The 26912-nt window shown below is 39.3% G+C and overlaps 1 protein-coding gene across 4 annotated transcripts in view; it reads right to left on the bottom strand.

Moving 5' to 3' along the window:
* Nucleotides 1-26912, bottom strand: part of LOC132773991 (FRAS1-related extracellular matrix protein 1-like) — a 345102-nt gene that overhangs the window by 65299 nt on the left and 252891 nt on the right. For all 4 annotated transcript variants that reach the window (XM_060773616.2, XM_067467858.1, XM_060773611.2 and 1 more), the window contains exons 23-25: nt 23321-23516; nt 16721-16985; nt 3248-3662 (exon numbers count right to left, since the gene is read on the bottom strand). In XM_060773616.2, coding sequence (XP_060629599.2) covers nt 3248-3662; nt 16721-16985; nt 23321-23516 — 876 coding nt within the window. The remainder of the gene's footprint in view (nt 1-3247; nt 3663-16720; nt 16986-23320; nt 23517-26912) is intronic.

Genomic DNA, 26912 nt, shown 5'->3' with positions numbered 1-26912 from the left:
TTTTTGCAAGACATCCTGCAGCATATTTTGCTATAATTTTTCAATGAATATCTGATAGACTCTCAGCCAATTCAACACAGGGGCCCCCGGTGGCACAATGGGTTAAACTGTTGTGCCGGCAGGACAGGTCGGAGGTTCGAATCTGGGGGAAGCTCCCTCTATCATCTCCAGCTCCTCATGCGGGACAAGAAAGAAACCTCCCACAAGGATGATAAAACACAAGGATAAAACACAAGGATGATAAAACATCCAGGCATCCCCTCAGCAATGCCCTTGCAGACGACTAATTCTCTCACACCAGAAGCGACTTGCAATTTCTGACACACACACACAAATACCCCCAATTCAACATAGTTTCTGGCAGCCACAAAAACAAAGTTTCTGAAATATAACAACTACTTTCAAAGTAAGCTCCACACAATTGAACAGGGATAACACTTCCAAACCAGGAACAGAATTGTTTTCAAATTTTGTTACAAATAACAAGAGAATGGAAGTTGATGAGATACTAGAGGTTTTTGACTGGGATCTTTGTCACAAGTTCTGTAATGAATTATTGCCAGACTAGTTTGCTGGTGATTTAAAAGAAAGATGAATTCCAAAAGAGGAGGAGGAGGAGAGGAAAAAGAAGAAGAGGAAGAGGAGGAAGAAGGGGAAGTCCTAGACATTTGGGAAGTGTGTGACATTTGGGAAGTGTGTGATCCAATATGACAGACAGAATCTTGTTTGCTGTATACTAACCTTGTTGTGTTTCAAATAATAATACTATATTTCTAACCTGCACCTCTCCCTCAAAGGGACTCAGAGTGGCTACAGTAGAAAGTACATACTTTTCAGTATATAAGACAAAAATATGTCAAGGTATTCCTTGGGTATTGCTCTTTCAAGCATTCAGCTGACTAGCAGTTTCATTCTTCAATTAAACTAAAGAAGGGAATGACGGTTTTTCAGCCAACTATGCTGATATGCATTCCCCAAAGAAGGAACAAAGCTGCCCTCCTGGTCAACATCAATGTAATCCAGCCAAGTGTTGAATTTTATACCACTGAGATGCTCATCTATCCAAACTTTCTTCACCTGTTCTGATAATTCACCATCCTTTGGGATATACACCTTCATGCCACTGTCCAACCAATTAGCTGCTTGACTGACTGCATTCTGCAATCCTTAAGTGATGGTTCCCTATCTGACATCTTATGACAACTGATTAGTAAACTAGGCCATGAGTTTTAAGAAACATGCAGTTTAGGGGCTATTGCCCATTAACCCTTTCAGTTCCAAAATCTATCACCCTTCAAAAACAGCACTGCCAGGTTTAATGAAAAGGGATAGAGACAAACTTGCAGTGACCATCTGTAACTTAGAAAGCTTATGTTTACTTGGCAGTAAATTCCATTGATCTCAGTGGGACTTACATCTGAGTAAAAACGCATTGGATTTGTCTGTATGTGTCAAAGCTGTTGGCAATAAACAGGAATCCCCATTTAAACAATTTAACAAGTAGAAGCATATTTTATAATGCACGCATCTCCCAAGACTCCTCAATAAATCACAAGAAAACAGGTTATTCAAAACACAACCTCAACATATTAAATAGGAACACGAAGTTGCAATAAGGGAAGTTCAAAATAAGCTCCTCCTGAGCATCCTGTGAGGTTTAGGAGGGCTTTGGCCATGGTTAGGAGTAGCAAGGGAGCAGTTAAATGTCATTTAGAATTTGACTGCATTTGGTCAGGAACATGCGCTCACATGAGAGCTGGTCAAACCAATCTTTCCAAAACACTGATTTCTGAACTTTTGCCAGAAGTGCCTCTCTCTAGTGGCCACTGAGGCTGATTTACCAGACATGTAAGCCTCTCAGTCCTGAATAAGCAGTTAAATGTATTCCTAACACTGAAGAATGAGTTTAAAGGCACAGAGCTACATTTCAAAGGGGAGTTAAAACACTTCTCAACGAGCGGAGATGTTTGCTTTATGGAAATCTGTGGGCCCCAGAACCAAATTGTGGAACTTGAATGGGAGGATTCTTTTGATGTTCTAATCCACTTTTGAGTTTAATTTACTTCCCCTTTCTCTGTGATAATTCTAATATGTCACCAATTTCCGCAAAGCATTTCTTGGGTCTGGATCCTGGTTAGTTCAAAAACTGCTCTGAGTTGCCTAAGGGCTGAGAAAAGCGGTATACAAATAAAGTAAATAAATAAATAAATATGTTGCCTAATTTTGAGTAAATAGCTGCACAGGGGGATGGAATCCAACAACACATTTTACACACCTTCCCCAATGAATCAAAATGGGAATCATCAACAGATTAAAAACAACAACACATGCCAGTTAAAAACATATAAACATACCATCAGTTTAAAAATATATATAAGTTCAATGCATATTCAGATCCATAATTTAAAATTCATAATATAAAAATCATTTAGATAGGCCAGCCTGTTTTAAACTCAGCTATTGAGTCTTTTCCAACAGGTTGTTCCCCTGTCTAGGGGCAGCTAGAGGAAAACGTGCTCTGGGTAACATTTGCCAGTCTTGTCCTGGCTCTTTGGAATAAATGTCACACACAGGACCTAAGTGTATGGTATGGATTGAACAGAAGAACATGATCCAGTTACAGAGGAGACAGAATTTGGACAAAAGCATCTTTGAAACAAGAGAGTTGTAGAGAGAAAAAATACAGCCAAAATTCTCAGTTCTGTACAATTCATGAGCCCTCCTTTATGCCTGCTCGGACACCCAACCACAGAGCTTAGATGACCACCTCCATCCATCATGGCTAGAGCCCTTGTGAAAGAAAAGCAAGAAGACAATAACAGAGAGAACCGCAGGAGGAACTCAAGGGAAAGTTGATATTCATACATGTACAAAGACATAGACATGGACATAAAAGAGTAGGCAAGGTAGTACTCATGCATACAACTCACAGGAACATACAGGGAGGTACTCACTCAGAAAAAGTTTTGCCAGAGGTAGCCTAAGGCTGAGATACATCAGGTTCCAGTTGCCCTGATAAGCCATAAATATTTAATTCCACTGAAATCTTTCTTCTTTCTACAGCCTCAGAGAATACAGTATCTTGGGGCAATTTCCAGCATTTAATATTGTACATTCATTGCAATATTACATCTTAAATATGTGCTGCTAAGGAAGCATAATTGGAAAATGCCAGCTAGTATATTTCTACTTCTAATAAATACTGACCATGTACAGAAAAGGGAATATATTTCATATCCATACATACCTGTATCATAAATTCAATGGGGTCATCTCTCAGTTGCCCATTGACCAAAACTCCACGATTGACTCTGTCTGTAGCTACAAAGGAAAACTTATCAATTTGCCCAGCTCGTCCATTATGTTTATAGTACACTCTTGTGTTATCCACATCCAATTGTGTAAATTGGCCCCAGTGTAAGACCATCTCTTTCACGTATAAATGTCCATGTTGTGGGTACTGGGTAATAATATAGGTGAGATTTTTTGCTGGGCTGTCTATGTCTGTAAGTTGAAGAACATCTGAAGTTAAGATTCCTTTGCTGCCCTCCATAATATGAAGACCTTTGTTATAAAGTAAAGTAGGTGGAATCCGGTCACTGTGCTCAATGTTAAATTCTAGATGGCCTTTCTTCTCCATATGACCATTAGTGATGGTAAAACTATTTCAGATAAAAAGAAAGAACAGAGGGATAATAAACTATTGTAAATTTATAAATATCATATTTATATGTATCAGTATACAGAAATGAATACAACACACTCCCTATCAGAATGCATCTGATCGATGCTATCGTTTTGCTTCTGCATTACATACAGACTGCATTACACATTGACTGGAATCTTGTTGATGGCGGCAGGACAAGGAAAAATAAACATTTTGGTGTCGTGGTTTGACTGTTGAATTATGACTCTGGAGACCTGGGTTCGATTTCCACAGTTTTAGGCTCAGAAAACCCTGTGATACATTCCCTTGAGGGTAGCCATAAGCCTGAAATGACTTGAAGACACACAAGAATGAAGCTCCCATGATGTACAAATAGCTTTGTGTGACCCTAGAAAAAGTGCAACTGTTTGTACACCAACAGCATTTGGACTATGGATCTAAAAATAACACCACTGCATTTTTTCTAGTAAGAGCTCACTTGGAATGGTCAGTTCAACCACTGGCAATAAAATTTCACACTACTTAATGGTAGTGCTAGGATATCATTTGAACTGCCATGAGATAGGCAGTTCAGGGAGGGACATTGTGAATGTTCCTCTACAGAGCTCTACTGTCTCTTTAAACTACAAATCCCAGGAACCCATAAGATGAAGCCGTGATAGTTAAATTGGAGTCCTAACGTGATTGCTTAACGAGAAATAAAGATAGGAAAACCTATCAGCACCAGTATCAGGGGACCTTAATGATTGAAAATAGGCCCAATAATGCCACTCCTATGTAGAAGGCTGGAAAAAGAAGAGTGGCCCATAAATGACCAACATCCAGTTTTTGGGGCAGGTGGTAATGGTCAATTTACCACATTGCTGGACCCACCCTCACCACCTGGATTATTGTAGGGATTCCTTCCCCACCTCCAGGAAATAAAATGCTCTGCTGTACTTTGGGGAGTTCTTATTGTGTCTACACACATAACATTATTAATTTCTGTCAATCTTGTTCCTTTCCACTTTCCTTTTATTCTGGGACCACAATATTTTTTTTCAAACTGTTGGTGTTTTCAGCAGGTTGCCAAACACTCTCTGCATTCAGCTGTGATTTCATCCCTTTACTATTTGCCATTCAGTTGTGCACTGCACAGAAATGGCTGCTAGAACACACAAGACAGTGTTTATAGAAGTAGGAGCTAAAGAGAAAAAACAGAAGCAGTGACACAAGAAACATTCAGCATTAAAGAGTCCAGAATCCTTTTGTGTGATCTTTTGAGATCAGGGTATATGGGAGCACCAACAACAAAAAAATTGCAGGAATTACTGTTTGCACAGTAAGCACTGAAGTCTGCAAAACAAAAAACAAAAACAAAAAACCAAAGGCAAAAAATATCAGTGGAGGCAAATAATTTCACATGAGCAAGCTATTTTTTGGGGGGAGGGGCTGCATTATTGTTGTTGCTTTTGCAATTTGGTGCAAGGTAGATGGCAACACTTAAAACAAACATATACAAATTTCATAACATGAGCATTTAAAAATAATTAATTTATGAAAAATAAACAGTTAAAATGTAAACCATTAAAAGTTTTTTAGAGAAAATTAGCAGGTTATGGAGGCTTGTTGTCCCCTTTAAAAATAATTCTCAAAGCCTTGCTAGAAGAAAAAGGTCTGAATGTGAGTGCAGAAAGAGGTTAAAAAGGGTGTCAGTCACGTAACCTTTCTAGAATCTGAGAGCTCTCTTCTTTATTCCAATATGGGATCTTACCACATTAACTACTGGATTTGCCATGGATCATGGCAAATCCAGCGGGGCCTGAATAGGGGACGGGGGGGGGGGGGACCCAGCAACCCATGGCCTGCATAATTCCCCTTGCCATTTACTCCATCCACTGGGGAGAAGCATCCACCACCCAGCTTCTCCCCATTGTTTCTTATCCAACACAGGAAATCTCCCATGTTGCTGCCACTGCAACCAACACCGATTTCACCCCTCTTCAGGTATGGAGCCCTACTGGAAGTAGATCAACTTTGTTGGATGGGAGCCAGTGGGCTCCATGCCTGAAGAGGTGTGACAGCAGCATAGGACAGGCAATTTTGCTCATCTACTTACAGGTCTACTTACAAAAGGCGGAAGGCCCAAGGTCTACTTACAAAAGGTGAGACCTTGGACCTTCCACCAAGGTCTCACCCAAGGTGAGGCCCAAGGTCTACTTACAAAAGGTGGAAAACACAGAAAAAACCCTTTCCAGAAGATTTCAAAACATGTCCAAACTTCATTGATGAGACCTGATGGATTTGTTATATTGATGTAGTGATGTATTGATATTGATGTTTAATGATTTGTGATGCTATTGCTTTTAAATGTTTTATGATTTTGTATTGTGTATACCTAAATTGTTGTAAACCGCTCTGAGTCGCCTAAGGGCTGAGAAGAGCAGTATACAAATAAAGTAAATAAATAAATAAATAAATAATAAATGTTTGGAGCCGAGCCATTCAGGACATTAAAGATTGCATATAACACTAAAATCCCATAGTTTGTTTCAAATTAAATTAGCCACAGTTAGGCTTGCCCAGTTGAGGCTATTCCAAGCCCCAAGATTTCAATGCCAAAACATCAGGTCCAGGGTTGACTCTCCTTGTGATATCATAGAAAACAACCCCTGGTGACGTTACAAGGAGCAGGCTCTGGTGATATCATGCAGAAGATATGTTAAACTGTGCCATTCAAATAAAACAACAAATCTAACAAATTGAAAAATATTCTTACACATTCTTCAAGATCCCCTCTATTTACTCTGACTATTGACTAAGGAGTGCATCACACTGAGGTCCTCAAGTCAGCGGTCAGTGGGGGTATCCATGGGGTAGTGGAACAAATCCAGTAGGAAGGTGAACCATCATCCTATGCTCTGCATTACCTGCTTTGCCACCTTCCCTATCACATGGGGGGGGGGGGTCACCCTCAGCTTCCCTCTACTCTGCCCTCAGCTTAATTATTGAGAACATGAGTAGCCACCCATGTTCTCAGGGCTCCATCCTAGGATGCTTCCAGGATGGAGCCCTGCTGGAAGTAGCCTTGAATCATGTGATGGGCTCCAGTGGGCTTTATTCTGGAAGTGTCTTAGGATGGCCCCAAGCCTCATGTGATGAGGTCCTAAGTCTAGAACCCTTAGCCACAGTGTTAATAATGTAGATACTAAAGTATAAACTCTGAACTTCCCAGCTTAAATCTGACTTCTGCCATGAATTTGTTAGGTGGCCATAGCTAGTTATTACAATTTCTCTATCTCAGATCACAATCTGGAATATTGGGTATAATTCTGATACATTTTACAGAGTCTTGATGATTATTTTGTTAAGAAACATGGCATTTTGACAGTAGCATCCAATTGCATGTGCAATTGTACATCCATTTATTTGACTGAATTTGATTGAACATCCATCTACACTGAGCTCTAAGGGACTGTCTTTTAAGAAGATATACCTAACTATTGCACTGACAACCACTAAATGCTAAATGTTACCCCTTATTTATATTTAATATATCAAGATCAGAAATACCATCATAAGACAGCATTTTGTCCATGAGTATTCCCTTTCAGATTCATCATGTCACTATGCATCTAAGTTGTCCTTTTCTTCCACCCTTAACCATTCTTTAATATTTCTCACTGGGGTTTCAGGAAATACTCACAAATTTATCTACACACAAAGCTTGGGAGACTTCCTGTCTTTAGGCACAGTGGTTAATTTCTTTGTAACTGCTTCCAGGCTTTTCTGTATGTCAAGCTCTGCAGCTTCCCTAGGTACTTCTCATGCATTAGCACTAATTAAGACAAATGCTGTGTCCTACCAGTGCTAAATTACTACACACACACACACACACACACACATCCCAGAAGCTGCAATAAAGAAATGAAGACAGCTGATTGGGTACTTATGTACAACTACCAGCTGCCATTCACTGAAAATAAAAATAAAAGTTACATGAGCAGGAAAATCTTTATGAAGAGACACACAGTGGTGTTGTTGGGCTAAAATCTGAGCATGGCTTTATTAATTACATGCATGAAAAGTAAGCAGTGTTTGAAGGCCAAAGATCTTATTGTCCAGCCTATTTGGAGAACTGGGTCTGTTTGATTCTTGACACGTTGTCATGTGTCATAGTTCCATCCTATGGAATCCTGGGGTCTATAGTACCAGGAGAGCCAGGGAGCACTAGTGCCTCACTAAATAGAAGCCCAGGGACTCCATAGGATGTAGCCATGGCAGTTAAAGTATAATCATTGTGCTATAACTGTGTAGGGCCCCTGGTTATCCATGTGCTGCATTTAGCTCATGCCTGAACTTTTAAGTAGGATAATTTAGTTTTCCATGTTTCACTTATCCAAAATCTGCCAAGTAATTCTCAGCCAACAGAGCCACTTCCATTTCTGCAGTTTTAGATCCTTAATTTTGTGGCTCCAGGTTCTCTGCTCTCTCTTTGGGGAGCTGTATAAGTAAAATTGTTAGGTCAGGAGATGAGTAGGGACAAAGATTAGGGTTAAGAGATCAGGGGTGGGGGGAGCAGACACCTAAGGAATTTGTTTTGAGGCTGTTTTATTTTTCAATTAACAATGCTTCTTTTTAAAAACACATATATAGCATTTGTGTTTTATATCATGAATCAAGAGGTCCTCAAATATACTAGAAATACTATATGTAATTTGGGATGTATAGAAACCAATTCCAAATATACATCATGTTAAAATACTCAAGGTCATTACATAAATGTTTTCCAAGTGTAAAGTTTTAGAAATATCCTGATATGCATTGAAAGCAGTCTTGTATTCATTTCCATTTTCTATATTCTACATTTGTGCATGTGAATATGGAAAAGGGCAAGGTTCAGATTTTTTTCAAATGTTTGTGCCTTAAGCCAGAGTTCCTTGGAGCCCAGCTTACTCCAGCAAACAACTGGACCTTGTTCATTTTTTTAAAAAGACATTTCTATATGTTAAAAGGCCATGGTTTTTCACATAGATAAGATCTGGTCTGAAATGAATAAGTCATTCCTGGCAAGCTGCAAAACTCTCTGTTAAAACTAAAGCAATGTAAGAAAAATGATTAAATATACTATCGCTGTAGTGCATTTTTGTGATGTGTACAAGCATGTGTGTATGCATATATCCCGGGGTGTCATTCTTCACTAATTTCATCTTCAAAATAAGTAATTAGGAATTTTGGGGAAATTTCTTAATATGACAAGAAAACTATTGAAAACTCTGCCATTTTAGGAAAATATTCACCGTTCAGGATTTATTTTGCACAACATCTGTACAGTATTTTTGCGCAGAAAATACCTTTTCTGCTCAGGAAAAAAACACTTCCTTCATAAAAATATTCCTTTCTCCACAGATATATTAAAATAATATTATTTTCTGCACAGAAAATGCTATTTTTCCATGCCAAAAAAAGGGCAACATGCAAATTTTGCATTGAATAAATTCTGAAGAGTACAGATTGATCTCAGTTCAGTTTTCTTCTTGTCAGTGGTTTCCAATGCTTAAGAAACCATTTTCAAGCATTTTTCTAAAATTAGAAAAAAATATACTTCCATCCACATCATACATGTACACACAAAATCAAGCATATCTAACCAGAGTACTATTTTGTTTTCTTGGCAGCTTTTAAGCAGCATTGTGATGAAAAGGAACTTGAGCCATGATTTCTTTTCCTTTGAAAAATAGGCAGTGCTTCATTGCTGACTGGTACTATTCATGTTTTTAATCACATCTGCTACCATAGATGTGGCTATGAATAATTAACGATGCTTCCAACATTACACTCATAGATTATGGTGGAGGAAGTGACTGGTGCACCGTCTCAAACTGCAGAAGCCATTTAGGAAACTGTTATCCACTTTCCCTTTATATTTGCAGTGCAATCACTTACTGCTTAAAGGGTAAATCTTTCATAGCTTTAATTAAAGCATTTAATATAATTTACACTGATGCTCAATGTGCTCAAGGTCTGTCAAAATTGATGCTTTAATAACATGTCATTCCTTTTTTTCCTCCTCCTCTCCCGAATGGCCTGAAATCTGTTAAAATTACCACTAATCTAATTGGGAACAAAGTTGTCAAATGCACGCAGCTCTGACAGTTTGTCTTTCTGCAAACTGCCAACAGATTGCAAGTTACGCATGTGTTGCGCAGATGGGTAAGTTAAAAGGAACACACCAAAAAAAGGGAAAAAATGAAAGAAAAAAAGCAATTTATTAAATCACCTGGAACCAGCAGCTCCATTCCAAAAATAGTGGGAATGAAATATAGCAGGAGCTACAAGAGTTGGCACTGGAATATGCCAGAAGGTACCAGTTACAAAACAAGATAAACATTTTGAGAAGCCTCAGCTGTGTAGCAGAATAATGAGGAGTTATTTAACCCGATCTGGATTACCAGTGGAAATTAATTTAGAGTGCACATTTAGAGAGAGAGAAAGAAGATATTTTAATCTTCTTCCTTTTAACCCCTTTAAAACTGGAAACAGCCTCTCCTTACCCCATCAGGTCTTCCCAAAGTACCTGATTTAAATGATCAAATGAAAACACCATTGAAATTATGTCTTCTCCTACCATGTAATCTCTTTTATGTGCTCAACCTTCATTTCAGGAAAGGACACTGTATTCTGTTATGTGGTTGAGAGGTGTCAACAATATGCCAGCAGATGCTTCCAAGCTACCAACAAAGCTCAGTTAGGAATTTTTAATCTTAAAATGAGAGAGAATGTAAGTTTTATGCTAAACAGATGTGCCAACACACACAAAAACTCCAATTAACTGAATCACAATTATCCAAATCTCGTGATTGTCTGAATTCCATGGGTGTCCTCCATGTAATCCAATGTCAGTAAAAACCTAACTTTATGAATAGTCAGTGACATTTGTATAGATATATATTTTCCAGAAGAGGTAAATCTAAATGTGCCAAAATGGTTTCAGTTTAAGTGCTGATTTCTGAAAAATATATAACATACTAAAATATAATTAAAATATATTTAAATATATAACACCATCATTCTTTCCATTTTTTTGTTCTAGAGCTAATGCATGTCTTGTTAAGATTAAGAGGTTTCAGGATTGCCCAACTCTGTTAGGGCAATAAAATTTGAGGGGGGGAGGGGAAGGAGAGAGTGCAAGAAAGATTGAGAGAGAAAGAGATCTGGATACTAAAACAAAATGGTTTCCATGGTATCTTGTCAATTCTAGAATGGTTCCTCTGCCACAGAAAAAAATATTTTAATTATTTACTTGTTGATGTGTATGTCACTTTCCTCTCGTAGATGGACCTCAGTAAAATAGTACAAATACATAAAATGAATAATTCATGAAAAATTTAAAAATACATCAGTAAAAGCAAAATAAAGCATGTCTTCATTTGAAAAACCTCTTCTACAACAAATATGGCCAGCTGCCAAAGACATCTCTGAATAAAAAGTTTTACACAAAAAAAAAAGACTACATGAAGGAAAACAAGTTACCTTAACTACACAGGAAGTTCCAGAGCTAAAGGAATAGTCCAGTGAGAAACCATACTTTTATATTCTCATTAGATGTCCTTGGGGATATATGGGGCTTTTTAATTATCGTAGGTCACTTTACCGCCAGTCTAGTGATGGATGTGCATACTGCAGTTCCCATGATTTCACTGGACCACAAGTGGAGTGGAAGAGTCATATGATGCTTCCCTCTCAACACAGGAGCCTGCCCATGTTGTGCTGGCTCCAATGGAGCCAGCACAAATACTCAGCCCTTGGGTGATGCTCCTTATGTCCATGGGGCAATGGATTTGCTCTGCTGTCCCTCCTATTTTTTTATTATTATTTTTGCAAAATAGTATTTGTGATAAGGTTCCAAAAGGAAGGGTTCCCTAAAAGATATGAAAACTTTGCAGATCCATACAGGAGATTCAGTCCTTCAGACAACCTAAACCAAGTCATATCAGGTTTTATAGCTCATATAAAAGTCTTGGTATCTTATTGGACCCTCTGCTCACAATGGAGGCCCGGGTCTCTGCTGTGAGCAGATCTGCGTTTTTCCATCTACATCAGGCTAGGCGACTGGCTCCCTGCCTATCTAGGAACGACCTGGCTACGGTCATCTCGAGGCTTGACTACTGTAATGCCCTCTACATTGGCCTTCCTTTGTCAGTGATCCGAAAACTGAAGCTGGTGCAAAATGCGGCGGCTCGTCTTCTTGCCAGGGTGCTGGCGAGGTGTCATATCACCCCAATTCTACAACAGCTGCCCTGGCTACCGATTGAGTACCGGATTACTTTCAAGATGCTGGTACTAACCTTTAAGGCCATATATGGTCTGGGGCCGGCGTACCTGAGGGCCCGCTTATCCCCCTACCAACCCAAGAGATTACTTCAGTCCAAAGACCAAAATTTGCTTGAAGTCCCCAACATCCAGACTTATCATCTGTCCTCTAGTAGGCAGAGAGCCTTCTCGATTGTAGCCCCTTATTTATGGAATGCCTTGCCAGTTGAAACCCGAACTATCCGAGACCTACTTGCTTTTTGGAGAGCCTCTAAACCTTTCTCTTCTGACAAGCTTTTGATGGGTGAATAACTCAGGACTATGTCTGTTCTTGTTTTATTGTATTTTAAAGTTAATTGTATTGTTTTAATCTACTGCTGTAAACCGCTCTGAGCCAAATTGGGAGTAGCGGTATACAAGTCAAATAAATAAATAAAATAAATAAATATCATACCCTTGGAAATGGAACTATTTCTGGTGAAACTATTGCAACAAGAGAAAAATGGAGCTCCATGCAACCAGCCCCAGTGAACAGAATGGCTGCATCACTTTGACAATCTGAAGCTTTTGAAAAGTTCTTCAGTTCCTGTTCGTACCATTGGCCTTTGCTTTTACTCAGTAAATTTATTAGAGGGCAAGTTCAACATTTCACATTTGTAAACTTCCCTTTTTGCATGGGAGGAGTCTTAGGTCTATGGTTAAACAGGGGCATGTTCTCTACTAAAGAAATAAAAGCCTTGTATCCAGTTATACAAAATGAACTTCAGCAACCTAGAGAATGTGAGAAAGATGTTACTGTTGGCACTGAGTCAGCTCATCTCCTTTGATCCTGTCTCAGCTTTCACTGTCTACCTTGTGTCTGGCACAGCAGCTAAAAAGCCAATGTGATTCTCGTCTGCATTGATCGGAGTGTGGTGTCTACATCGAAGGATATTCCTATTTAACTAGAACTCCTCTGGAATACTGCTGGGCAGTTCTGGGCTGCAAAATTCAAGAATATTGATTAGCTGAACTCTGTCAAGAGAAGAGCGACCAAAATAATGAAAGATATGGAACCAATGTCCTCTGAGAAGCAACTAAGGGAGCTAGGTATGTTTAGCCTGGATAAGAGAGAGTTAACAGGTAATGTGATTGCCATGTTTAAATATTTGAAAGGATGTCATATTGAGGAGGCAGAAAATATGTTTTCTGTTCTTTCAGAGACTAAGGATTTCATCAGACAGGCAGGGGAAAGCAGGGGAAAGTGTTGGGAAAAGTGGGGAAGCCGTCTTACCCCACTCTCTCCTGGCCAGGTCTGTCTTCAGAGATGGACAGCCATACCATGACCTTTCCTGGTTTTCTTCCCACTTTTGCTCACTTCTCCCCACTTTCTGGAATCAGGTAACACCCAACTTCTGAAAATGGTGTCTTCTCTCCCTTGTAGCATGCTGGAAAGACAGATTCCCAAGGGCAGCCATGTATCATTAGATGGCCTCCATGGGACTCTATTTTGCCAGCATGCAAAAATGGAGTGAGGATGGGAAAACATCCATGTGATGAGATCCTAAGACACAGAACAATGAATTCAAAGTACATGAAAAGATATTCCATCTAAACATTAGGGGGAAAAACTCTTAATTGTATGATCTATTTGACAGTGGAATATAGTGCTTCAGAGTGTGGTGGAGGATGAACTGCCATATAATCCAGAAGGCATGATCATCAAGTTTGCAGACGACACCAAATTGGGAGGGATAGCCAATAGTCCAGAGGACAGGAGCAGAATTCAAAACGATCTTGACAGATTAGAGAGATGGGCCAAAACTAACAAAATGAAGTTCAACAGTGACAAATGCAAGATACTCCACTTTGGCAGAAAAAATGAAATGCAAAGATACAGAATGGGGGACGCCTAGCTCGAGAGCAGTACGTGTGAAAAAGATCTTGGAGTCCTCGTGGACAACAAGTTAAACATGAGCCAACAATGTGATGTGGCGGCAAAAAAAGCCAATGGGATTTTGGCCTGCATCAATAGGAGCATAGTGTCTAGATCTAAGGAAGTAATGCTACCCCTCTATTCTGCTTTAGTTAGACCACATCTGGAATATTGTGTCCAATTCTGGGCACCACAGTTCAAGAGAGATATTGACAAGCTGGAATGTGTCCAGAGGAGGGCGACTAAAATGATCAAGGGTCTGGAGAACAAGCCCTATGAGGAGCGGCTTGGGGAACTGGGCATGTTTAGCCTGAAGAAGAGAATGCTGAGAGGAGATATGATAGCCATGTATAAATATGTGAGAGGAAGCCACAGGGAGGAGGGAGCAAGCTTGTTTTCTGCTTCCTTGGAGACTAGGACGCGGAACAATGGCTTCAAACTACAAGAGAGGAGATTCCATCTGAACATTAGGAAGAACTTCCTGACTGTGAGAGCCGTTCAGCAGTGGAACTCTCTGCCCCGGAGTGTGGTGGAGGCTCCCTCTTTGGAAGCTTTTAAGCAGAGGCTGGATGGCCATCTGTCAGGGGTGATTTGAATGCAATATTCCTGCTTCTTGGCAGGGGGTTGGACTGGATGGCCCATGAGGTCTCTTCCAACTCTTTGATTCTATGATTCTATGATTCTATGATCTGATTCTAGATTATTTTATTTGAACTGGATTATATAAATGTGCACTGCCATGTAATCCAGTTCAAATCCAATAATCTGGATTCAGAAACTGGATTATCTAGAAGTGTAGATGGGGCCAGAGTTTCCTCTGGAGGTTTTTAGATAGAAGTTGGATAGGTTAGACTTTGTATTTTTACATGGCAGGGAGTTTGACTGGATGCTCCTGGTGGTGCCTTCCAATTCTATGATTTTGTAACTCTAAGTAAGTAGGCAAAGAATTCAAGTTGCATAATTGATCCTATTAGTTTTCCCTCATTGTCGGTAGATGGGAGAACTACCAACAGCTGTATTTTGTGTTGTTTTGCTGCTCCTATTTTGCAAAGAGAAAAATTGAAGTCTTAAGGAAGAGGAGGTAAATAGGTTGATCAACAAGAAAGGAAGTAAAATATAGACAGGAAAGGAGAGGAGGGGAGAAAGGGTTAGGGAATGGAATATAAACTAAATCCCCTTATTGTACAAGTCAGGATTGTAATCACACATCTTTCCGAACCACAGATTTTTAATAACAGTTTCTCACCAAAAAAAGTATAGTTATAAGTATTTTATTTCTCCAAAATACAATGAAGGATTCACAAGTATGCATATTTCCAAATTAAGGAGTCTTAAGAGATGTGAAGAGGATACCTGAAAAGAATCACAGACTCAACCAATTTTTTCCACCTCTACTTAGCCAAGACTAGATAGCATCCTCTTGAAAGAAGAAAATATTTTCCGCATGCCAAAAAAATGGATAAAGATTTAAGGTCTATGATTTATTTAACTATGGTCTTAACCTCACTTAGAAAGAGGCTGTTTGCATGATTTACTGATTCTTTCTTCCTCTTGTTAATTTAACCCATTTCTGAAGAAAGTATACACACTTAATCATTGCAAGAATAAAATTAGCTTGAGTGTCTATTTGGTGGCAAAGAGAGTATAAATAACTGTGAGTTTGAAAATGGAAGGAAGAAACAAGTTAAGGGGCACAGCATCATTTTTTTATTTTTAGGAAAAACAGTTTCAGGAGGTGGTGATTGAAATGGTAAAATAATTGTGGGGGGGGGGGGGGCTATTTCTGTCTGTCCTTTCCTGAACTACCCTAAAAAAAACTTTTCCATCTATAGGGATTCAGTGCTGTTCTTAGCAAAACAATGAAAGACTTGGACACCCTAGCCATCTCCCCACATATTTGCCCTTCATCATGCTCCTCCAAAGCAATCGAAATTTAGTGCCAGGGTCCTGATGTTGATAGTTACAAACAATATATGTATAGCTCCTGTGTGTGTGAAAAATACCAAAATACCTAGAATGCAATAATACTCAAGTGAGTGATAAATTAAGTCAGTAACCTCTTACTGATTTAAACAATATGGGCCCTTCTTTCTTGCAGGGGAGATGGCATTAATAGGTTTTTAATCCATTACAGTTGTCACATCTGGTCGGAAATTCAGTCAAAAGAGATGAAATCTATTTTCTGTTGTACTTGGGAGAGACATAGAGAGAGCAAGAAAAAATTCTGCTGTATTCCCCCCTCCCATTCTGCCCACTTGAGGTATATAAAACCATTACATTTAAGTACCATAATAGCCAACATATGCTTTTCTTTAGAAATGACACCACCATCTGGATTAACTTCTACCAATGATTTCAGACAATATTGTGGATTTTTCTCTCCCCTGCTGACTGGAAAAAAAAAACTACCCCAGAGAGCAACTACAGTTTCAGATGGAGAATAACAGTAACTGAATTAGCAATGTACCTCCTCTGCCACCAAATAAGTTTAAAGTGTGCCTGGGAAAGGGGGGAAAGCAGGCTTATACGGCAATGTATAAATAGCTCTCCCTTGATGTACTAATTAATTAGAAAATCATTAAAATATATTGCCATACAAAATATGCTCCTCTCCCACAGTTTCTGGCTGAAAAGCCTGAAAAATTACAGTCAACCAATGGCTGGTACTTGATGATGGGATATTTATTTCTTTTGGATTTTCATGCCAGCCATCTCAACACTGCAATCACTGTTCACTGAATGCTATTCCGAAGCTGTATTAACACTTAGTTTTCTGAACATTTTTTCATATTTAAAACATGGGGTGGGGAAGAGAAAAATATATATAAAAGGGTAGGCTTTCTCACCTGAATAAATCCTTACTAGCCTCGTGGCTATTGTCATGAATGTAGCAGACCTTCTGGGCCACAACATCCAACTGGCTGTAGCGGGGAATGGGCACGCCAGGATAATTGATGTACTCAATCTGACCATGCACAGGTGGCACAGAAATGGCATACAGCAGCTTCTCTGGTTTACCAGTGCCATCTGTTGCCATAAGAACATCTGTCGTCAAGGTCACCCTGTCACCCTCTGTTAAAGTTACAGGTCTGGTGAATAGAACAATGTCACCTAAAATAAAAAGGGGAGCAAGAGAGAGAGAGAAAGAAATCACACACAGGGAGTAGAAAATCAAAGGGTGTCTGTGTGTGTGAGTGTATGAGCCCATGTCTTTGATATTCCATAGAGGAAACCAGGCTGTGGTGGGGAAATGGACAAAAAGCAGCCCAGTGTGTGGAAAAGTATTAGACACTGGGGAGGCAAGAGGAAAAAGCCAGGGTTGAGAGATGCAATGGTGAAGCATATCATAAGGATTAACAAAAGCAGCCTGGATGGGGATTCCTTTGGTATCTGCCAGCTTTTAAAATATTTTTGTGTCCACTAAAAATTACTGATGCATTGAAGGGTGTATTGAACTGATCATTTTCTTCCTCCATACACAAGCATTTTGCATTTGTCCATATCTTTGTAAATGGTATTGCTCAATGGGAAGTCTTTGTTGAATAAATATGTGTATTTACACATGTGGGCATGCCTAGCTGTATCTATACACCTACACATGGAGAAAGATATGCCTGTCCATTTATCTCTCAAAGTGTAGGTTATAAGCATATTTTGACCATTCAAACTCACCTTTATAATGAATTATGTTAAAATTGGTTTTGTTTCTAAGTGACCCACTTGTGTACACAGAACAATTACGTTAATAGTCCCATGTGGAATGACAGACAAAATGCACTAAGCATGGCATGACACTTTAAGCTGATGGTGTTATCTGAAGCTGTAACCTTGCCAAGGGTGTTTCCTCTGCTACTGGATTTGTCTCAGTCTCCTGTCCTTTTTAACATCTCAAACGAAGTACACCAGAAATTGGCAGACATAATATAGTGGAGAGTTCCAGAATGGGTCATAGTGTCAAGTTATTCCTCTCCTCCTTTCTCTAGGATCAATGACCCTTCATTTGGCCTAAATATGCTTTACACTTATATTATGCAGCAATAAAAATGATGGATCCTCCTAGCAAAAGTTGCCTTTTCCAACTTACAGTGTTATCCCACCTGTCAACTTATGGCAACCTTAATGCAAAGGGTTTTTTGCACAGGAGTTGGCACCGAGAGAAGAACCTCCCCCAGACAATCTAAACTGCCAAGGTGGTTCATAGAGGGAGACACCTTTGGACAAGTAAACTGGGCCAGAACTGTTTAGGGCTTTATGAAATTATCTATCATTATACATTATTAAATTGTATATTAAAATAAAATGAAAGTTTCAAAGACCAAGTGACACAGGAAGCTACCTGCATATGGACATGCTTATTGTCTTTGTCACAGCTGGCAAAAGCAAGAGTTGAAGAAGCAGAACACATCTATGCAAGGAGAGGAACCTGGAAGTGGTTGGGGTCTGAATGGTAAGCAGCAACCAGCCCTCAGAAGAGTCAGTATGGTGGCTCAGAGAAGCAAAATAAGCCAGGCCAAGTGAGTGGACTGGAAAAGGCATCCTTCCCCATGCTGGGCTGGACTAAATCATTTTGTGAGCCTTATATGGACTGTGGGCTAGATGTTCCCCACCTCTACATTATGCCTTTCTGAGAAATGCATGCCAACATTGTCATGGACAGAAGCAGCCCAAATTGTAGGATAAATGCCTGAGTGACAAAGGCATAATAATTAGAACTCTATTATCCACTGTAAGGAGAGACAGCAAGGAGGCCTATTTAAAAAGAGCAACCTGCCTCCCATTTCCAGCAAAGCTGCCAATTCAATAGTTAATTTTCATCCCCATGCCAGCATTGCAACCACATCAAAGCAGGCAAAAAGGATCCATGCAAATTGTGGCCAAGGATCCAATGGAGTGATGCAGCACTTCTGCCAATCCAACCTTGAAAAGCAGAAAGAGGGCTAGAGGAGGGAAGCTGGGGCTTATAAAACATGTGGCTCCAACCTCCCCATGTAACCTGCCTCAGAACTCACACAGCTTAACTCTGGTCTTTTTCCAGGAAAGCCATTGAAAGTGCTCCCTCACCCACAGCAGCCACAGCTGTGCAGTGATAGGTGTGAATTATTTTGTTTTGGTCACTTTTCTAATCTTGCACCTTCAAATCTCAAATCTTTCTTTATTATGGTCAAAACCAGCATAAATCTTGCACCTTGGATTTGGAACAGATCCAATATTTGTTTCGTCAACTCTTGAGATCTTTTCTGTGCACTGTAATTTCCTTAATCTTCATTTAAGATTTAGTTTTTTGTGAAGTTTGTGAAAGTCACTAGACCCAAGTTAGTACTTGGTTAGCATTTGGCTAGGAGACCAAGCAGAAGACCAAATGATTTTGGAGGACTTATAAGGCCCCCCAGGCCAGACATTCCCCAAGTCTGGCCTAAACTACTGCACTGGCTCTCACCTCTGTCTGTCTATCTATCTGTTTATGAATGACTGTCCAAGAACTGATCTGCTGGAGACCCCTCTCCTTTCTCTCTCATCTGTCAGGACAACATGTTCTGAAAGTATGCAGGAAGGGCATTCTCTGCCGTATCAGCCCAGTTATAGAATATCTTCTCCCTGGAGGTCCAAATGAACCAAAACCGCTATTATTCATTTCGTGCTGGAATGACAGCAATGTTGGTACCATTTGGGCCTCCAGCGGGAAAGCAATCCCAGAGTGTGTTGTTCTGTCAGATGGGATCATAGCACTCTGATTCCTGACCATTAAAGCACCAAGATTTTATTGTAATCACCATGGCAACATCCTATGGAATCCTGGGTTATGAAGGTTATGATGAGGGTGGTAAGAACATTCCATAGGATGCAGCCATGGCAGTTAAAGAGGAATGATAGTGCAATGACTATTGCATAGTGTTAAAGAGCCTCTGGTAGGGAGCATCACAATGAACTCAATTGTTCATTGTGTACAGTTGTTAATTGTACTTAATTAACTCAAATGGGGGATAGATGGCACCTCAACCTTTCTTAGAGATTCAAGTAAAACAAACTGCTACCACCTTTCTTCCTCATTAGTCACTTTTGCTATCTTGACTATACTCTGATGTTGCTTGCTCACATGTGCCCCCAGCTCTCATCTCTGCAACATTGGAGTGTGTGCACACAACTCATGTAAAAAAAAAAAACAAACCTATCTCATGTTGCCAAATTTAAATGAGAAAGGGGGTTGGACTTCAGCGGCTAAAATGAGACCAAATTAAATAAGATAGTGGTGGACATGAGTTACTTTTCATCCCCCCCCCCCCCATGTAATATATGCATGTAAAATGCAGATAGTTAAATAAAATAGTTTAACAAGAGAAGGAGCAGGTGGAGAGTGGTTCTGAAACTCCACCTCTCATGCCTTACCCCATGTCATTCTCTTTCCCCAAGGCAATTCTCTCAATTCCTGGCTCATTTCTGATGTCTGAGACAGGTAGAAAGAAAAGTGCTTGGGGCAATGGCCTGACACATTGTTGTTGTTCACCACTGAAACTTGACAGTTGTTGTTCAAGTAAGAGCGTTCTCATCTTCCTCTTTGTAGATTAAACAAAGGAAAAGGTGAATGAGGCTCCTGTCTAGTTTAGATCTTAAGTTAGGATTCTTAAAGGGTAGATTTCGAAAGGGTTCTGGAATGCCTGGTGGTGAATAGGAATTTCATTTGCATTCTGAGAAGATGCATAATAATTGGTTAATAGTTTATGCTTATTTCATCCAGTCTTTTGTTTGTTTATTTCATTCTGCTAGGTTGCAGCTGGATGTCTGCAGAAAAAAGTGCAATACAGCTTGACTAGGGAAATAACTTCCTCCATACCAGGGATATTCTCACAAAGCTGGCACAAGTTAGGCCAGTGCAAGTTAGTGCAAAATAATTACCAACCCCCTCTCCGTGCTATATTTAACAGAGCTTCAGCTGGTCCCGGATTTGCTTACATGACCTTAGCCCACCTTGACAAATGAGGAATGCACTTTTACTGTGAACTGCTCTGACTCCCAGTAATGGAGAAAATCTGTATCAGATAGATAGAGAGAGACAGAGACAGACAGACACACAGAGATTTTAGCCTGTTACACTGCTTGCCTCTTAGGAAGACTGCAGTAGCCAGAGTACACCAGCCTGGTTCACCCATTAACCAAAGAAGGAAAAGGTTCCAGGGTTTTATTAACATTTCCCTGCTATAATGAACACTTAGTCTGAATGACCAGCTCTCTTGACTCCTCAGAGTTGAAAGCAAATAAACCTCAGTACCACCCAGATCTGAGATTCACACAAGATGTAGAATTGCTGACTGGGTGTTAGTGTGTTTTCCTATATTTTAGGCTGTGTAGCACATTATTCAATCAGATGGAATAAATCAAATAGGTAGATGAATAGATAGATATTTTGAATGCTAAAATGAAAATGTCTGAAAACTATGAATTATCTGTCTGATATTCACACACACACCTTCTTTGGGTAATCTTTGTCAGTTTCTAAAAGGAATGCTTAACAAGCCAGGTTCTTGACCTGGCATTAGCTTTGTGATCCCAGCTGTAAAGTATTATGAGCCCGCTCTTTTCCCCTCCCCATCTTTCTCACAGATTTCCTTACTTCTCAAATACAGAAAGTAAAGAGAAGAAAAATGTAATCAATCAGATTGATCTCCCCTCCCCCCCCCCCCCAAAAAAAAAATCTTCTGGAGTTCAATTGTTGGTTGGGGATCGATTGGAACAAGGAACTGTAATTTTGTTCTTCAATTATACACACATACAACTTTAAATACACATTTATACATTTTGTAAATACACACTCATACAAAATAGTATGATCATTTGTTAGGAAATATAAGACTTCCTCTTTTTTTGCAAATAAAAATGAAAGCAAAGAAAATAAGATGTGTAAAGATGATACCTGCTTTTGGGTTGTTATAAAACAATGAGCAAAATGTCTGAATATGTAATTAAATTTTCTTTGGGCACCATAATGCACACATGACTGAAGGACTAGTCCCTGCCCAAGCATCATGCCTACTCCAAAGTTTTATCTCTGTCCAAAGGTGTAACATGCACTACTCCAGGTCCAAAGTACATGATTTGACCTTCAGAATAAGACAAATTAACCAAAATCATAGATCCACATCAGGGGAGGAAATGTCTCCTGCAAGATGTTATTTCTAAGGATTTTTACAAAGGACTCTCATGGTGCTAATTTGAGCTATATTTAAAACATGTAGGAGCTTACCTAGGAGTGCAAGACCTTTAGCGTTCAAGTCAACCTGCACCATTGTAACACATACACACTTACTTGCACACAAAATAATGTATGTGCAAGTTTTTTTTTATTTCCTAAAATACATGGAATATCCAGATGATTGTTCAGGATTAATAGATTATCAAAAAGTGCCAGTTGGCGGCTTCCTGGATTCCTTTTTTAAATCCCTGTAATAAATGCAGCTGTTTACTAATAAATAAAGCCTCAGCTGTAACAGAAAATAAATTAGATGCATTTAATTGGTTGATTGCAAGCCTCCCCTCTTTATTACAATGCTGCTCCTTGTTATTTTATGATGTCAGGGTAACGTGGCAGATTGACAGTGTGTTTATGAATCACAGTTTACAGATGGCATCCCTGTTTTCCTCAGCAGTTATGAGCACAAGTCACAGGAGGACTCAATAGAGGGTTTTCGCCAAAGAAGACCCCCAGAGATTTAGGCGCTTCCACTTCTTTTATGCCAATCTTCTTTGTGACAGGAGCACTATTTCACAAAAACCTATGTTCAATAACTACAGCCACCTGGCACAAATTTAGAAGTATTTCACACTCCAGGGACTCCTGTGTGTCTCATTGTGATTTCTATTCATTTCCAAATGGACTTAACAACAATACTTGAAGCAGGCCTCATACAGTTACTTTGCTTTGATTTTGTCAGTTTTCATCCACTCTCCTGACACCTCAGCTTAGAAAAGTGAGGCAGTCAATTTTGCTCATAACACCCTCTTCCTCCCATCTGTAAAAGGTCCCTAAAATCTTCTAAGGACATCTCATAACTTGTCTTTAAGTCTTGAATTAGCTAGATTTCTGACAGCTTTGAAACTCAGTTGGGATCTAACCCTAGATTTTTTCACGGAAGGCAGTTTTGGAATTGAACTCTTCCTTTTGGTCAGTAGTCACAAACACACACTGGGGACAGGAGTCATTATAGTCAACAGATTTGTAAACTTGTGCAATTAGTTATGCGCATAATGGATTGGATTCTAATTAGCATGTTTATCACAATACTGGAAAGAGATGGCATCCTTTAGAGATTGCTGAAGTACAAACTTCACCCATGCATTTAAAACTACACCAGTGCCACATAAGAATATATGGGGGTCGTTCCCTCTTCTGCATTCCCTCTGCAACAGTTTGGCTTCTCTACTGAATAACCTACATAACTACTCTCATTTCATACCTTTCTCCATACTTTTAATGAACATATAGAAACTTCCTGGTGGAGAGCTATTTTGCCCATCTGTCACATAAAATCGGAAGCTGTCATGACTTTCTGGAATCAGGATGTTAGTATGGAAATACCAGAGGCGGTTTATGTCCACATCATCTTGAGTGAAATTCATTCCAGGATGCAGAGTGCTCCAAGCTGATGCAGTCTGGGGGGAAAAAGCATTGTGGAGTAAGTAGCTAGAAACAAAACAGTATATGTACGTGCATATACATACACAAAATTGATGTCCATCTTCGCATATGTTCAGAGTGCCGCTCTTTAACCAAGTAATCAAAGTTCCAGGGCTGATAAATGACTTATGTCCCCACCTACCTCTATACCAGCAAACTGGGGCAATCAAACCTAGGGAAGAAGTAGTGAGTACAAATCCATGTGATCCTGTCCTGTTAATAGTCTACTCCAGCAGTGCCAACAGACTTTTTTCTGATTTGCTTTGTTGGGGGCAGGAAAAATCATTTGTAGGAATTTCTGTCTGATACCCCCCAAAAACACCTCTACTTTAGGTTTACCTGGGAGGTATATTTGCTGCTCTGCCTCCAAGAGCAAAATATTGTGAATCAGCCATTGGCTACATTATGAAGGGCTTCATGGATATCACAGAAGTCACTGTGAGAAATACAATAGAATAGGAATGAGTTTTTAACTCATCTGTCAGATATTCCATTAATGACTAAATATCTGAGGGAAGCCAACATCTATGATAGAAAGTCAGTATTCACATGCATAAGTCACCTGACATCTCCGTAAGATACTTACAAATATACTTACAAAAGTATTACAAATGTAAGACATTATTTAATACTGACTTTTTAAAGACTTATTTGGGTTTGATCATAGCTGTGTCACACACTTCCTTCTAGGTGATTTCTACATGGTCATTCACATTTTAATCCTCCTGTAGAAACCATTCAAAAAACAACTGTTTAGTCCATTGGATGCTCCTTTCTAAATGGAGATGTGAGACTGGTTCTCTCTGCTGAAGTCTGACATTATACTGGCTTACTGAGTTCTCTGAAAACATGACACACTGAATAAATGCTTCTATATATTGTTCTTTCTTCTGCTGAAAGTATTTACTGACCTGATAATTATCCATTACTTATTTACCAAACATTACCGGTTGGGAAAACACATACAGGTTTACCTAACTTACTGGCATGACTTCCAAAACAGTTTCTTTCCCTGTATGCTTTTTATACAAGCATCAATAATCTGTCTCTTTTTGGATCCTGCTTTCCAACCAGTGATACAGAAAAAGTTCTGGTATATGCCAAGAGATGCAGATGGATCCATTGTAGCACACCCTGATGTTCATAGCCAATACCCAGGTGTTTAATGTGCATTTGCTAGCTCACTAGAATCTGGTTTCTTTCCAAGACATGATTCAAGATAATTAGATGCCATCATAATAGAAGCTAGAGGGTGTCTTAACACTAACCATCAGCAGTCTCAAACAGTTGGCATTGATACAGGGCCTCTACACACAATCAGCCCTTCTGTCCAAAATCCTATGTTCTCTCACCATCAGCCAGAAGTTAACCTTGTTTGGCATTGTCATCAACCACCCATGCAAGGCATGAGCCAAATATCACAACCTTTCCTGAGCAATATGAATGTGATATAAAAAGCCAAAGCAGCAATCTTTCATTTTCATCAAAAAACCCTTGATTGCTGCCTATTTACAGATCCAAAAAAGACCCATTTTACAAACTGAGCAAGTAATGTGATTGCCCCAAAATAAAATAAATGAGTCCCAAGGCACACACAGACTGACAATATGTTGTATGGCAATCACATTACTAGGATTAAATGAGAGAAAAGCAGTCTTGAGCAGAGTTCAAGTCAGGATTGAAAATGCCAGGAAGATTACACCAGAAGTAAACACCAAAGGTTAGAGACCCAGGAAGCCATAGATGTTACAGAGAATTAAGCACTATTGTTCTCTGCTGATCTAATATATAGCCAGCAGTTAAGTAGCCTGGGTCTTGCTATCTGCATTTTTAAGTTATGTCACACAAGATGGTGAAGTGCTTCTGCCTTATTCTGGTTCTCATCCCCCCCTTCTTCATTTGTGCAGGCTTTCTTTTAGTGGAACATGACAATGTTGCCTGAATATGGTTCCAACATCAACGTTAATATTTTTATGTATTACCCCCCCTCTCCTTGCAGTTGTGAAATGACATTGGAATTCATGGTTCCCAAACATGTGTAGTGCCCCACAGGATGTGGAAATGTGTTGGGAATCTTCAGTATCTGGAGTAGATAATGTGTGGTCCTCTCTCTGTTACTGTAGGACTGCAAACTCATATCAGATTTAGCCAGCAGAGTCAACAATTCGGCACCATCTACACTGCCATATAATGCAGTTTCAAAATGCAGTTTAACTGCATTGAACTGGATTACATGAATCTACCATGTCATATAATGCAGTTCAGTGAAGCTAAATTGCATTAAGAAACTGCATTATATGATGGGAACTGAAATCCAATAATCTCACCCATGTTCAACCTGCTGCTTTCACATGAATAATGCTAAGACCAAAACCAGCTTTGTTATTTTCAGTCTTACTTCTTTAACTGTTAGTGAATTCAGCTGTACCATGACAGTATGATATGCTTGTATGTATATAAAGAGACTAAAAAGCAACCAATGTTTGATGCATTGTGCTCCTTAAGTAAATATAAAATTCTCAAAATAGACAATGTGAGAAGCTGAAAACTTTATTTTAAAAAATATATATAGCTGAGATTCTTCAGTGTGGCAGCATTTTCAAAACACATTTGTTCCTCACAAAAGCTCTGTTCTTCAGGAATATTTATACCATCTCCTAACTTTTGCCAAATGATCTTCATTGCCAGCTATGTGAACAGGTCTGCATAATATTTGAACTTTCTCACCAGCTCTATTCTCTGTTCCTCATCTACTTACTACATAAGAAATGTTTTGGGTTCAAATTTTAATGTGCTGCTACCCAGTTGTACCACAAAAACAATCTGAATAGAACTTAATTTGGATCTATTTTCAAATTGTGCTGGAAATTCACATATGGATGGTAGGGCTTTTAAGGGAAAGGGGGAAACTATGAATCTTCAGCATTTCTCCTTTATGGGTTGCATTTTCTATTGCCTGTTTTTACATAAAACTGTATATAACTGCGAGAACCAGTGTAATGTAGTTGCTTGAGCATTGGACTATAAATCTAGAGACCAGATGTTGAACTTCTGCTTAGACATGGAAATCCACTAGGTGATCTTGGACAAGTTGCACTTTTCTGACTCTGAGGAAGATAAAGGTAACCCCTCGTGAACCAGCTTGCCAAGAAAACATCATATTAGGCACAAATTAGGATTGAATAAGAACAGTATATCTATGTATAGTGTACAGCAATGAACTCTTGAATTGTTTTTTTTCTACATTTATTATTATATAGTGTTAAATACTTTCAAAATTTCACCCTCCATTTCCTGCTCTCTTAGATCTCTCCCTCTCCCCCTCTCTCCCCCCTCCCCACAACCACCCTGCTTTCACCCACTCCTGCATG

The sequence above is a fragment of the Anolis sagrei genome, chromosome 4 (genome assembly GCF_037176765.1).
Source record: "Anolis sagrei isolate rAnoSag1 chromosome 4, rAnoSag1.mat, whole genome shotgun sequence".
NCBI classification, from domain to species: domain Eukaryota; kingdom Metazoa; phylum Chordata; class Lepidosauria; order Squamata; family Dactyloidae; genus Anolis; species Anolis sagrei.
Note: the sequence above shows the minus strand (reverse complement) of the source record. Positions and strands in the feature narration are given on the sequence as shown.